General features: G+C 34.9%; 1 protein-coding gene across 1 annotated transcript; it reads left to right on the forward strand.

The window, feature by feature from the left end:
- The first annotated feature begins 3,143 nt into the window (after window positions 1-3,143).
- On the forward strand, window positions 3,144-13,933 carry GC5 (golgin Putative 5). Its single transcript, XM_086241821.1, has 20 exons — window positions 3,144-3,326; window positions 3,504-3,659; window positions 6,981-7,990; window positions 8,216-8,287; window positions 8,992-9,066; window positions 9,281-9,395; window positions 9,474-9,535; window positions 9,626-9,673; window positions 10,418-10,702; window positions 10,826-10,885; window positions 10,995-11,078; window positions 11,208-11,273; window positions 11,357-11,455; window positions 11,531-11,749; window positions 12,214-12,331; window positions 12,406-12,626; window positions 12,877-12,936; window positions 13,013-13,126; window positions 13,394-13,468; window positions 13,561-13,933. Exons 2-20 carry the CDS (start codon window positions 3,506-3,508, stop codon window positions 13,591-13,593), a joined length of 2,970 nt encoding a protein of 989 aa, XP_086097947.1. The 5' UTR covers window positions 3,144-3,326; window positions 3,504-3,505; the 3' UTR covers window positions 13,594-13,933.
- Window positions 13,934-15,893: the final 1,960 nt, after the last annotated feature.

The following is a 15,893-nucleotide window of genomic DNA, read 5'->3' on the forward strand; positions in this document are numbered from 1 at the left end:
TACAATACATGTACTCGGTCATGACGATCAAATTCTTTTTCATGATAGTTGAAGTTAGAACTTCCTCTTCATCACTTTTTGAAAGACGATCAAGAATTTCCAAATCCAATTAATTGTTGGTTTAGAACAAAAACATGACTACAAACGTATAATATTGAAGTGTACAAATTGCGACCCTAATTTATACTATTGCCCTTTATATTATTCTCTATTCTTGTTTTGCTATTGGCATTTGTGTGATTTTTTTTTTTTGGTATCGCTTACTTGATCATATATATTTTTTCTCTACTTACTTTATTTCTTTGGGCCATTTACATGTGACAGGTGTGGGAGGCCTATGCGCGGCATGTCATGAATGTTTCGCTCAAATTGGGAAGAGTACCTTGTATAGGATTATAATTCATTTAAATACTAGTTCATGTACTTCAGAATTTAGATGATTGGTTTTTGGGATAGTTTATAATTGATTTTAAAGTTTAGAAAATGTCAAAGGTTGCTTTGGTGAGTAGACGGCTTTGCTACCCAGCTTCCCAAAGTTCGAGATGACATTCCCACCTGTGCTTCAATATGATATTTTCGAATTTTTACATTTTTATTTGCCAGCTTATACAAATTTGAAACTAACTAGTACGTTCTTGAAATAATTAATTAATTAGAGGGTATTTTTTTTATGTCTGCAAAAGAATTAGAGTAGTTTTCGTGCTGTATATCCGAAAAGGCACTTCCAATTAAGTTCCAAGTCCCAACAAGTGTCTGCTCTATATATGTATTATTGTGCATATTGATCTTCAAAATACATGCAATAAATGCTTCCAAAATGTTCACATACATACAGTGGTATATTATTTTTTCTTTTGTTTTGACCAGTATTATAGCATTTGATGAAGAAACTGAATATCTAATTTCAGGAATTAGGATGTCTAAAAGTCAAAACCATGTATAAATTTTAAGGGGTAGGTACTCTATCGTAGTCGTAACTTGTAAGTTTCATTAATAAAGAGCTATGTTAATTGCATGCCCTAATTTAGACTGTCATTACATTCTTGTAAAATATAAGATGCATAAAATTTGAAATTTAATAGAAAATAAACAAAACAAAAGTATGGAAATCCCAACTAAATTATCAAACATGCTGCTTGTAATCTGGGACCAGCTGGCTAGAAGCTGCTAGCTTGAGGCTCAGATTCTGCAAAAAAAACTTAGGGGCTAATCCTTTTAATGGGAGTATCATACTAACAAATGAAATGATCATTCTAACAAATCCAATTTCTGACATGCCTTGGCCACCAAGTTCGATCCTGCGAAGTTGCATATAAAAGGTCATGTGGTATATATATTGGTATGTAATCATAATAAACCTGTATGTCACTGAGAAAATTAAAGGAAGGTTTAATATTTATGACATAAATGACATATTTCTAGTAATTCCCCCAATTCTATTCCTTTCCTAAGTTTTGTATTCAAGGCTTAATTTTATCATATTTAGACATCCCCAAATGCAAATGCTTTAAGTTTATTCTTGGATACAACAGATATGTTGTTCTTGTATTCATGAAGAAACATATAACAGCATTTTGACACTAACCAAATCTATATATACAATAAAACATAGAGATAAATACATATTTAGTCCACTTATTTTATAGCTAGTTCAATTTTGGTCCACAATCTTTTTTAAGTTCAGTTTTAGTCCACTAATTGTTTGACTTGTTCAATAAAGATCCAAATTTGTTATCTCAAATTTGTCCCGCCTTTTACCCTATCAAATCTCAGCCAAATTCAACAAATATATACTTGTTTTAAAATTATGTGTCTCCTCTTTACAACCATATAAAGATCATTCAAATCGAAGTTTTAAAATTCAAGATAATTAGCCTCAAAGTAGAGTACCCAAAACTACTCATTTTTCCTAAACAATTTTCAGATTTTTCAAACTTCACCAAATTTCAATTCTCTTTTATTCTAATATTCCAAATTGGTTCCTATGACTAAGAAATGATGAAATATAACTTATACTTCAATTATAATTGAAGAAAACACGACAAAAATGATTTAAAATCATAACTTAAAAAAAAAATTATAGACCAAAATTGAACTAGATATAAAATAAGTGAACCAAAATTGAACTTAAAAAAAACCGTGGACCAAAATTGAACTATGTATAAATTAAGTGGACCAAATTTATAATTTCCTTTAAAACATTATATTATCATATAACAACATAAAATAACACTATATTATCATATAGCAATATAAAATAACACTATATTGTCATATACAAACATGAAATACACTATTTAATTTTTAAAACACTACTAAAATGAAATGAGAAACAAAAATCAAACCTCAAACTAGAAACTAATTGTACAATTATATATTAATATATGTATAATGTATAATATATATATTTTTGTATTTATAGAATAAAATGAGTGAGTAAAATGATGGTCCTTTTTTTAGGGCTTTTTTAAAGTCTAAAACATAAAAGCCCATGATCGAGCGACCCACCTGCAAACAAGCCGATCCATTTTAATGAGTTGTCAAGCGCTTGACAATTGCCACTGTGCAATAGTGACTATTTGAAACTATATAAAAATAATACTTATTGATATATTTTATGTTTTTTCTTACATAAATATATCAAAAACTAATGAAACTAACATAAAACACAAAATTCAAGCTTATGTAGTCACATCCACTTGTATTATAATGTAAAAATGACTGTTATTAATTACCACTCTTTGACAGTGACAGTGACAATCTGCCTAGTTAAAAAAAAAAAAAAAAAGTGCCCAGCAATCAGCAGGGTGGCAAGTGCTCAGCACAAAAAACACGAGGCATGTTATAATTTGGGCTTATTCGTAAAAAATGGACCTCTTTATCACTTTAACTTTTTATGTGAGTTTATTTATTATTAACGTTTAAAATTTTTTTTTTTTTTTATGGAAGTAAAATGATTTTTTTAATAACAAAAGTAAAATGATGGTCCTCGACTACATTACATATTTCAATTTTAGTGCTCCAATAATAAATAAAAGAAATTTCCCAATTCCCATAGCATGTGCGACACCAAAACGACGGCGTTCATTTTGTCATCAAATTCAAAGGCACTTCATGGCCAAAAACAAAACGAACGCAAAAACCTTCAGCCACTTCGAAATTCATAGTTTTTAATTTTACAGAGCAATCAGCATTCGGATCAACCCCCTATTGTCCCTCTCTCTCTCTCTCTCTACAGAAACTTCCTTCTTAGCTCAACGAAGCATGACGCTATGATTTGATTCATTCACAAATCTCCAGGCATTAATCGGACCCGCTCAGGCCAGGTTCATTTCTCTTTTGCTATTTTCGGACACATTTCAAATCGGATCTTGCATCGGGTCTGCCATTGCAATTCGATTCTCATCGATCTTCTTATCTCAATTCAGTATTTTTGGTTCGATTTTTGGTTAGATTCTTGCAAATTGAATGTACATTGAACCTGATTCGGTGTTTTTGTTCAGGAATGGCGTGGTTCAGTGGGAAAGTCTCTTTGGGGAACTTCCCCGATCTCGCCGGAGCCGTCAATAAGCTCCAGGAGAGCGTCAAGAACATCGAGAAGAATTTCGACACCGCCCTCGGGTTCGAAGACAAGGAGAAGGCCGAATCCGGCAATGAAGGTACCTCTCAAGTTCACACATTGTTCATATTGGTATCACTCTGTCTATGTCTCTATATTTTCTTTTTTTCTTTTGAGAATTCTGGTGTTGATTATTAGGTAGAGAATGAGCTAGATTTTATGCTTCATTAAGTAAAATTTTATTTTGGTTCTGGTTGAGAAACTCAAATTTGGTTTACACGACCAAGCTGAAAGGGAAATACCATTTTTGGAGCTTATATATGGTGGTTTATAAGTTGCATTTTCTTTTTTGTTACTATATATAACTTGCATTTTCTTTTTTGTTACAATATATAACTTGCATTTTCGGTAAGTTGTAAATTATGAATTTGCTTGGTGTATTTAATTGCATTTTGTTAGGAAATGGGTTTTCTTTCTTGCCCATTTTTGTTGGAATCTTGTGGGCTAACGGGTAGAACAGATTTGTGGAAGAGGAAATTTGGTAGTTTTGCTATGTTTTCGTTATTTTTTCATGGAAGTTGAAATACAGGAGTTAGACTTAATCTTTTTTTTGAAAAGAGAGAAACTTTTTATTGATCAAAACTCAGAACAATACACACAATGGACAAGATGTCCATTATTGAGAGAAAAGATCAAAAAACGAAAAAACATAGAATTAGGTCTCATAAAGCCTAATCCATTTATCTAAGTGCTGCCCTCCAATCTAAAATTATATCGAATAGATATACCCCCCTGAAGTCACTAGTAACAGATGCCCAAAGGGATGACCAAAACACTACTCTATCCCACAATTCTTCAACATCTGCACCTCTATAATCCTCAAAAATTCTTCGATTCCTCTCCATCCAAATAACCCAGAAAATGGCCAGCATTCTGCAATTCCAAAACACCTTGGCCTTCTTGATCCCACCAAAACCAAAGAACTTTTCACTCAACAAAGAATAGCACCCTTCTGGCATTACCCACATTACCCCTGCATCTTTGAATAAATATGACCACAGCTTTGCTGCTACAGAACACTGAAGGAAAACATGATCAACACTCTCCCCTTGGATCTTACACATAACACACCTGCTTGGAGATAAACAAACATTTGGCCTCCTTTTTTGTAGAATATCACAAGTATTTATCTTTCCAAGAGCTACTAACCAAGCCAAAACTCTGACTTTTGGAGGAACTTTTGCTTTCCAAATCAAGCCTGCCGGTAGAAAAAGACTACCATCGCCATGCCCACAAAGAAAGGTAAAAAAAGACTTTGAAGAGAAAAACCCTTTTGAGTCCAATTTCCAAATTCTTGAATCTCTAGTGGACGACAAATGAACTTTCTCAAGCACTAAGAGCAAGGATGACAACTCCTCCACTTCTAAGTCATTTAAATTCCTTCGAAAGCCCAGGTTCCAAATTGGCTGAAAATTAACTCCCCCTGCCATTTCTGCCACTGTTAAGCCATGATGATCTGACAGATTATACAGCCTTGGAAAACAGGTTTTAAAAGCCTCCTCTCCTCCCCAAACATCCTCCCAAAATCTAGCCCTTTCGCCGTTCCCTACAACCAGCTTACAGCACCCTATAAACTTATTAAAGCCTTTTGATATATCTTTCCAAGGGCTGCGACTTGACCCTTTCCTTACCTCTTTTGAATCCCAACCATTCTCGTGGTTTCCATATTTACTTCTAATCACTTCATGCCATAAGGATTCTCTTTCCAAAGGATATCTCCAAAGCCATTTCCCCAATAAGGCCATATTTTTTGCTTCCAGATTCCCTATGCCCAATCCCCCTGATTGCTTTGACTGAGAAACAATATCCCATCTAACCAGATTAAACTTTCTCCCTTCCCCAACTCCTTTCCACAGGAAGTTTCTCATTAGTTTCTCCACCCTTTTAGCTACCCCCTTTGGTATTTTAAAAAGTGATAAGTAGTAAGTTGGGATACTCCCCAAAACAGCCTGAATCAATGTCAGTCTTCCTCCCCTTGATAAGAACGCTTTCTTCCAATTTTCCAGTCTTTTCTCTATCTTTTCCATCACCGGATTCCAGAAATTTGATGCTCTAAGATTACCCCCCAGAGGCAAACCCAGATACTTCATAGGCCAGGCACCCACCTCACAACCCCAATCAGCTGCTAACCTCTGCACTTTACTCTCTGCTGAATTAATACCCGCTATAGCACACTTTGCACGATTAATTTTTAATCCTGAGACTACACAAAAACAGTCAAGAACATCTAATAAATTCTGCCACATTTGCTCATCTCCAGTGACAAAAAAGATGGTATCATCAGCAAATTGGAGATGAGACACTTGCACTCTTTCCCGTCCCACTTTCAACCCCTCGATCAACTGTCTCTCCCTTGCTTTTTCAATCAATCGACTAAGCCCGTCTACCACAATTGTGAATAGGAATGGCGATAGAGGATCTCCCTGTCTCAAACCTCTAGAAGCCCCAAATTTTCCACATGGTCTTCCATTTATCATTATTGAAAAATTTGCAGACCTCAAACAGCCCACTATCCACCTTCTCCATCTTGCCCCAAAGCCCTTCTTTTCCATCATAAAGTCCAAAAAATCCCAATCTACATGATCATATGCCTTTTCAAAATCAATTTTGAATACCAGACCTTCAATTTTCTTCGTTCTCACCTCCTCAACTAACTCATTGGCCACCAAAACAGCATCCAAAATCTGTCTATTTTTCACAAAAGCACTTTGTGCAGATGATATTGTTGCACTTAAAACCTCCCGTAATCTGGCTGCCAATACTTTTGCTAAAATCTTGTAGAGACTCGATACTAAACTGATTGGTCTATAATCCCCAATTCTTAATGATTCCACCTTTTTCGGAATGAGGCAAATATATGTCTCGTTTGTAGTAGCATTAACCACTCCGGTTCTGTAGAATTCTTCAAACACCTTGAGCAGCTCCTCTTTCACCACATCCCAACATCTTTGAAATACTAACATCGTGAAACCATCTGGTCCTGGTGACTTGTCCTGACAGCAGTCCATGATAGCTCTTCTTATCTCCTCTTCCTCAAAAGGTCTTTCTAGCCACCTTGCTTGCTGATCTTCTATTGGACTCCAATTCAGCCCATGAATTCTACTAGTTCGCCTTTTAGAATTATTATACAGATTTGTAAAAAATCCGATAATTTCATGCTCAATCAACTTCCTGTCTTCCACTATCACTCCTTCTCCTACTTCTAATTTTTCAATGTAGTTCCTCTTCTTCCTTCCATTTGCAATTGCATGAAAAAATTTAGTATTACTGTCTCCTTCCTTTGCCCATTGCACTTTTGCCCTTTGCCTCCAACGAAAGTTAGACTTAATCTTAATATGATGTTGTCTCTCTATGGTTGCAGCTTCAGGATTATGGCCTTCGTCTACTGAAAGGAGAGCACTATTTGATCCTGTTATGTCCTTTATGGGGCAAAATAATGAGGAAAGTACTGTTGAATCATCACAGAAAGCTGAGTCTTCTGAGCATCCACCTGAGATTGAGAAATCATCAGGGGAACCTGAAACTCCACAGCTTCCTTCTACGGTTGAGGAAAAAGAAGAGGTCAAAACTGGAACTTTACTACCCTCTGCAACTGAACAGACTTCTGCTAACGAGGAAAATCAAGTTGTCAAGGAAGAAAGAGATGATAAGCGTGCTGAGACGGCAGAGGAAACAAAGACTTTGATATCAGAGCCTGAAAAACCTGAATCTGAATCACTCTCAGTGTCAGTTGAGCCACCTGAACCTACTGTTAAGAATGCCGAGTCATCAGAGTTTGTTGGCTCTCAAGAAGACAGCAAAGTTTCAGTAGTGGGACCCTCAGAAAGTTCAGAATCAGCACAGGGAAAGTCAGGAACTGTTGAAGTAAATCAAGTTGAGGGTAGTACTGTTCTTCTGGGTGAGTCACGTGATATTGTCGATGTGGATGATCAGAAGAAACAAGTAGAAAACAAGGATGAACATATGACACAGGCTGGAGAGAATGTTGAAATGATATCTTCGGTCAAAGCTGAGGCATCAACTGATAACCAGCCTAGAGGTGTGACTGATCCCTCTAGTTTACACTCTGCTACCATTGAGTTGACTGGAAGGGCTAGTGGGTCTTCTACCAATCAATTACCAAGTGTAAATAATTCCGATCAGGCTTCGGTTATGGTTTCTGAATCGGGTTTGAAAGAAAATGATGCCATTGTTGAGGAACCTGAAGTTTATCAACGGGCTGACGATAATCAAACTGACATTAAAGAGCAACATATGAGCTCAGGAGCAAATGTGTCTGACTCTTCAGATGCTGTGCTTGAACTGGAGAAGGTGAAGATGGAGATGAAAATGATGGAAGCTGCATTGCAAGGTGCTGCAAGACAGGCTCAGGTACATGATGAAATGATTATGTACCATCTTATTTGTGTTTGTGTGTGTGTAAAAAGAAAATTTCCATGTATAGTAATTAAATTAAAGTATAGAGATACAAAAAATTTCTTATTCTTTGCCTCCTTTGTGGATCTCTTGGGGTGGCATTGGTGTTACATTGTCCATATTTGTTTCATTGTTTGTTTAACACTTCTGAACTTGTGATCAATTTGATCCTTTTTCCAGGCAAAAGCTGATGAGATTGCAAAGTTCATGAACGAAAATGAGCAATTAAAATCTGTGATTGAAGATTTGAAGGTATATATAGTTGTATATTTTATTCATTTATAATTTGGTTGAAGTGGATATAATAACAACTTGTTCATTTGCTTGATATTTTAACTCACCAACTTGGTGTATATTGACTTGTATTTGTTACCATCTTCCATATATAGCCCTCTTTTCACCTTTAATTAGTCCACATTAAAGGAATTTCTTAGATGGAGGCAGTTGCCCCTGTGGCCTATCACTGAAGCATTTCTTGAGAAATGCTGTATAAAAATATCTTAGCCATATCCATGCCAATTCTTCTTATAGGCAGCTTATGTTGAGTTAATATTTATAATGCATTCTTCTTCCAATTTTTATTTTTTATTTTTTATTTTATTTTATTTTTTTTTTGCATGCGGAACATAGATGCATCTATTCTAATTTGACTATTTATTTTTTGATTGGGAAGCATTCTTGATGCTTGATCTTTTTCAATGTAACTACCATGTTATGAAATTATAACTTCTCAGCTTGCATATACAATCTGGTGGTTGTCTACTTGTCTTTCTCTATATGTTTCATCTTTCTGACAAACTTCTTTCTCTACTTCAAAACTCACCAAGGTTGACTGGTTCACCTTCTCACTATCAACTTTTCCCCCTAAATATGCTTTATCAGAGATATAGTACTGTAATTTTAATAAATAATGTTTCTTATAGATGTTCACACTTTAACTGAAAGTAATTGAACAGAGAAAATCCAGTGATGCAGAAGTTGAATCTCTGCGCGAGGAATACCATCAAAGGGTTGCAACACTTGAAAGGAAGGTAGGCCTTCTCATAAATTCTTGTTTATAATGGTGTTTGGTTTCATCCAGGCGTTAACCATGTCCATCATGTCTTTGATGAAATTCTTACTTCTTGTGTAATTTTAGTTTTGCTTTTGAGGATTGGAGGGGGTATACTGATTTAGTTTGTGTATTTTTCGTTTCAAATCTGACTGCTATTGTTTTGAATTTTTCTTTTTCATGTATGATTACAGGTGTATGCTCTTACTAAGGAAAGGGACACGCTTCGGAGGGAGCAGAATAAGAAAAGTGATGCAGCTGCTCTTCTGAAGGAAAAGGATGAAATAATTAATCAAGTTATGGCTGAAGGTATAAATATAATTCTTTACCCCTTCATATTTGGTGCAGCATACAAAATTCCTTTACTTATGCATTTTTATCTACCAGGTGAAGAGCTTTCAAAAAAACAGGCTGCCCAAGAAGCTCAAATTAGGAAATTAAGGGCTCAAGTAAGCTAGCCGGTTTACTAATTGTCTGATTTTGACATTCTTTAATCCTTTCACTGCTAGCTATTCTTATCGTCTTGTCCTGATTACTAGATTAGAGAGTTTGAAGAAGAGAAGAAAGGGTTGACAACTAAACTTCAGGTAATTGATTTATGTTAGCATCCTTTAAAATTTTGATTCTCTGATTCAATTTTCTAAAAGACAACTTTTTCAGAAATCATAAAATTTGAAATGACACGGATGTTGTAGCACATAAACTGGTCAGTACTCCCCCCCCCCCCCCCCCCCCCCCCTTTTTTTTTGGAAAAAAAAGAAGAAGCTTTCTTGGCAGAAAGTTTCCATATTGGATAATGGATTATCCCCAAAAAGATCTCTTGACCATAGATATAGTTTTTATGATGCCGGTTTATTTAAAACAGTAAATTTCATAATATTTTGAAGCAGTCAACTATTTATCCAAACATTTTTTTCCCTAATATTGTAATAGCTCATAATTGTCTTATTATAATTTAAGAGAAGAACTTACCTGCAACAGCAGGTACTCCAGCTGTTATCCCTCCCCCCCCTTCTCTCTCTATCTCTCTCATTCTCTTTCTCTCACTCTCTTTCTCTCTCTCTCTCTTTCTCTCTTCCTCTCTCTCTCTAATGGGGATAACACCTGTCCCTATAACAGGGACAGGTAAGTTATTTTCATAATTTAAATATATATGGGAATTACTGCAAAGGATATTTTACATATGAATAATAAGTTTACATCTACTGAACTACTCTTTGGTTATTATCAAAAATAAAAAACTCTTTGGTCGTTGTTCTGTGGTGCAAAATGCCTTTCATTAGTAATATACTAATATGTAAGTGTGTGGTTCTACCTTGAACCACCTTCAGGTAGAAGAGAATAAAGTAGAGAGCATCAAAAGGGACAAGACGGCTACAGAAAAATTACTGCAGGAAACTATAGAAAAGCATCAAACAGAACTTGCAGCTCAGAAAGAGTATTATTCTAATGCTTTGGCTGCTGCCAAGGAGGCAGAAGCAATGGCTGAGGCACGTGCCAACAATGAAGCCAGATCTGAACTTGAGAGTCGTCTAAGAGTGGCTGAGGAACGCGAAACTATGCTAGTTCAAGCACTTGAAGAATTACGAAAAACTCTAACTAGAACGGAGCAGCAGGTTTTTGATTTGTCTATTGTGATTGTTGGTTTAATTTAGCTGCGTGCTAGAATTAAAAATAAAAAGGATTCAACTGACCTGCCAAAAGTCATGGCCTAAGTTATTTTCTCACTTGCTTTTCAGGCAGTATTTAGAGAAGACATGCTTCGCCGGGACATTGAGGATCTTCAAAAACGTTATCAAGTCCGTAAAGCTTCCATTTATTGTCATTCACATTTCTTTCTAAATTTTTCCTTTCCAAGTGTTGCAAATGTCTTACAATTTATTTAACTTAGCTGTTGTTTTCTTCTAGGCAAGTGAGCGACGATGTGAGGAGTTGATCACGCAAGTACCGGAATCTACCAGGCCTCTTCTTAGGCAGATTGAAGCTATGCAGGTGAATTCATTTTTCAATGCATTTTTAGGAGATATTTGATGATTTTACTGCACTTTGGATGCTGGTCTTTAGTTTACTTTTCTCAGGCATATGAAGTTTAATCTCACTTGATTGTTCCCTTGGTAACAGGAAACAACTTCAAGAAGGGCAAAAGCTTGGGCAGCTGTTGAGAGGACTCTTAACTCTCGACTCCAGGTTTGTAGAATGTTTTGGAGTTATGGTTATTAATATGAAACATGTACACATTGTTTATCTTTTAATTTTTAATGCTTCTACAGGAAGCAGAGGCCAAAGCTGCTGCTGCTGAGGAAAGAGAGCGATCTGTGAATGAACGCTTGTCTCAAACCTTATCTCGAATTAATGTTCTTGAGGCTCAGGTTGGCTTATTGTGGGTTGTGTTATTGGGGATTATCGTTATCATTTCATTAACCTAAACCAGATATATTCTTCAGATTTCATGTCTTAGAGCTGAGCAATCCCAATTAAGCAAGTCTCTTGAAAAGGAGAGACAAAGAGCAGCTGAAAATAGGCAGGAGTACCTTGCAGCAAAGGAGGAAGCTGATACTCAAGAAGGCCGTGCAAACCAGCTTGAAGAAGAAATCAGGGAACTCCGGCGAAAACATAAGCAAGAGTTACAAGATGCATTGATGAATAGGGAACTGCTACAGCAGGTGGTGCTTCTGGTTCCTTGATAAATTTTATTTGTGTTCATTATATTTCATTACATGAAAGTGGGCTATCATCATATTCATTTGTCTGATTTTTAAGTGAAGTTCCTTTTCCCTTTAATATTTTTAATAGCAAGAGTTGATTTGATGTATCTGAATTAAGCAATAAGGCAAACAAAAGGGAATTGTTGAACCATGTGCTTAAATTGCTAAAAAAACTCCGTTTGTTTTTGTACACTTGATTTCTCCACTTTGTTAAGATCTTTTAATTTTGATAGCTAGAAACAGAACTTCATCTTAATAGTGTTAGAACTAGAAGTAATCTCTTATTCATCAGTAGTTCATATTCCTACTGAAAAAAAAGTGTGAAAAATTGATAGGAAATTTCTCTGAGCATATTCAAAATTGAATTCCTGGTTCCAATTTATAACATTAGTTTTCCTGAATTAAGCTTTTGCTTTTAACAGGAGGTAGAAAGGGAGAAAGCTGCTAGATTGGATTTGGAAAGGACATCTCGTGTCCGTTCTGCAACTGCATCTGATCAAACTACTACTATAACAAGGCACAATTCTGCTTTTGAGAATGGTATGATGCTTTGGTTTATGTCACATCTGTTGATTGTTTATCGCCTATGCTAATACATTTTGTAACTTCTACAGGAAGCTTGAGCCGAAAACTTTCAAGTGCTAGCAGCCTGGGGAGCATGGAGGAAAGCTATTTTCTGCAAGCATCTTTGGACTCATCTGATAGTTTCTCTGAAAGGAGAAATGCTGGGGAGGCAACTATGAGTCCATACTATATGAAGAGCATGACACCTAGTGCTTTTGAAGCTTCCCTTCGTCAGAAGGAGGGTGAACTTGCATCTTACATGTCTCGTTTGGTGCGGATTAATATTCTAAACTACTCCTCTACAAAAATGTCATTGGGCACTACATGCCATATTATTTGCTATGATAGCAAGTATTCTAGATTTGAGATCTTTATAGAACTGCTATTGTTTAAATTTAACCCTTCTGCCTTTATAAAAAATAAAAAAATAAAAAATAAAGAACTATCATGGACTCTTGAGTCCCTTGCAATATTTATTACTCTATTTTATCTTATACATTTATTTTTTCTATTTACTTCAGGCATCCATGGAATCTATTCGTGATTCTCTCGCTGAGGAGTTGGTCAAAATGACAGAACAGGTGTGTTTCAATCTGCAATAATTTTGTGGAGGTATCTTCTTTATAATGAGCTCAAGAATTGATTACCATTCTGCAGTGTGAAAAGTTACGGGCAGAGGCTGGCACGTTACCTGGCATTCGAGCAGAACTAGATGCACTAAGGAGGAGGCACTCTGCTGCATTGGAGTTAATGGGTGAACGTGATGAGGAGGTACATATAAGTTTCTAGTTGTGGCTTCTTTTGCTTTGGGTAATGAGGAATGTGTATCATGAACTCTGATGCCATGATTTTCTGTAGTCTCATCTAACATTATAAGTTTAGAAGGTTGGAGAAAGCTAGATGGAGGGTTGGGGTTTTTATTTTTATTTTTTTTATCTACCTTTATATCTTTTTTTAGAATTTGAAATGCTTGATAGCATGATAATAGCTATTTTATGTCTGGTCCTGATATTTATAAGTGGCTGCATGTGTTTCTAGCTGGAGGAACTCCGTGCGGATATTGTAGACTTGAAGGAGATGTACAGAGAGCAAGTAAACTTGCTTGTGAACAAGGTAATATTTTTACTGAGAAAAGTCTGAATATGTTATATTCTTATTTTCCTTTTATAATGTATACAAATATATCTGCCCACATATGTGTACAGATCCAGATAATGAGTTCATCAGTTGGATCCTAGCCTCATTGTCAGGGGTGGAACATAAAAGGGACCAAGAGGGGCCATGGCCCCTGCAAACTTCTGGAAAAACAACATTTAATTCAATGTATGTTATAGAGAATACTGATGTGTTGAACATGTGTCACTTGTAAAAGGATGATGGGGGTGAAGTGAAGGTAAAAAGGGAATTGAAGGTAAAATAAGATAGAAATTTTTTTTGGAGTGTAGATAGAAACTCATTTTGCTATCTTTTTTCTTTTTGTCTGAATACTATTTTTTCTTTTTTCTTTTGCCATTGGTAATCTGTATCATGTGAAAATTTAACAATGCTGCTCTAACCATTCGGTGTTGATGGATTTAAGTTTTCACTATTAATGTATAAAATTTTTCACCAGTAACTGTGTATGCATGTCATATAAATATTGAATCAAAGACAAACTCCTCTATCATGCATTTGGTTTATGTGTTGGCTAAATGTATCTGCATTAAATCCCATCATTATTTGCTTAGTCATGATCAGACACGTGTTACTCACAACTCGTGAGTTGAAGTTATGTAAGCGTTATGTATGGTATATTGGTATGGAAAATGTTAGGGAGATTAGTTTTTTGTACTATTTAATGTACCAGATCTAATAGAGGTGAGTTTTATTTATATGGGTGGGTTTTATCTTTATTAGAGAGATAATAAATTAGATGGTATAAAAAGATGGTATCTGCTACGCTACCCATTGGTGGTATGTTTTGAATAGGAAATAGGACCAGATCCATTTAATATTAAGTATTTATGTTATATGCAACTTTACCAACCATCCAAGTCTCACTTGAGTATACAAATTATGCCAATTACTGCATCAATCAACATCTGGACAGAGATGTGGTCTCTTTCTTCTTTATATATATATATATATATATATATATATATGCTCTTTTATTGAGGTATACCCCAACTTAGTTATGTTGAGGTATACCCTATTAAGGCCCACACGAGTCATTTTGTGTTGATCCGAACTGTTCATTTTTTACATCTCCATTGATAGATCATCCTTGCAAAAAATTAGCCAAATCGGAAACTTTTTGCCTATATAACTTTGATCAAATAAATGGACGAACTAAATATTTTTGATTAAACCGTCCATTTGTTTTATCAAAGTTAGATAGGCAAATGATTTCTGATTTGACTAATTTTTTGCAAGGATGATCTAATAATGAAGATGATCTATGCGAACGGTTTTGGATCGACACAAAATGACTCGTGTGGGCCCCAATAAGATCATACCTTAACATAATTAAATTGAGATATACCTCAATAGAAGGAGCCTGTATATATATATATATATATATATATAACGTAACCCCAAAGAAAAGTTTATTATAATAGGATGAGTTTTAGGATTTAGGTCTCGCATAAGATTGAATATTATAAAATTATGTATATTTAAGAAAAAAAATAAATGGTGTTTTTTAACTTGAAGGAAGAAAATAAATTAGATATGATGGAAAACTTATCCCCTCTAATCCCACCATTTTGGGAGAGATTGTAAGAGAAAGTTTTCCGATTAATCTATCTCCTTTTCATTTTCTTTCGGCACCAAACAAAATCTTTAGGCTTTAGCTATTACTAAATTAATAATTAAGTGACTCAATTAATTATGATTAGAAAAAATGTTTAATTATCAAATGTTCTTTTACCTGAAAATACTTATATAATCTTAAAAGCAAAATATAATAAGACAAAGGTTTATTTTTTATATAATTAGCATCCATAAGTTTCTAACTCAGAACTCAAGTTGAGTATTACTCACTCAAATGGTTATTCCTAAGACAAAAGCTCATTAAAAATTTGAAAACCATTAAACAAAAAATAATTAATCTAAAAAAACTATATCCGTGACACCGCATCAACATATGTCACAATAATTTTTCTAAAACTAAAAGAAGCAAATAGACAGTAACATCATACCAAACTAGTATATGTCATCACTTAACATTTATAATGTTCAATTATCAATTAAATCAAATATTATGAATGTTAATTGGGTGTATAACACGCTAAAATGTCTAACAAAACTATGTTGTATTATTTTATAAATATCATAATATTAATAAGACAAAAAAATCCTTGAATTTTTAACCAACCATTTAGAATAGAAATTAATTGATCTGGGCAGTCCAAATTTATATTAAAAAAAGGGACTTATTATAATTTAGTTGTTGTTGTGTGAAGCGTCAACAAACTACTGGATTAGCAAGATTTGTCTCTGAGCTGCGAAACACAGGATCTACACTACTCGCGACAATTTGGCACGTGTCGATCTGTAG

This window comes from Dryas octopetala, chromosome 4 (assembly GCF_963921425.1).
Source record: "Dryas octopetala chromosome 4, drDryOcto1.1, whole genome shotgun sequence".
Taxonomy (NCBI): domain Eukaryota; kingdom Viridiplantae; phylum Streptophyta; class Magnoliopsida; order Rosales; family Rosaceae; genus Dryas; species Dryas octopetala.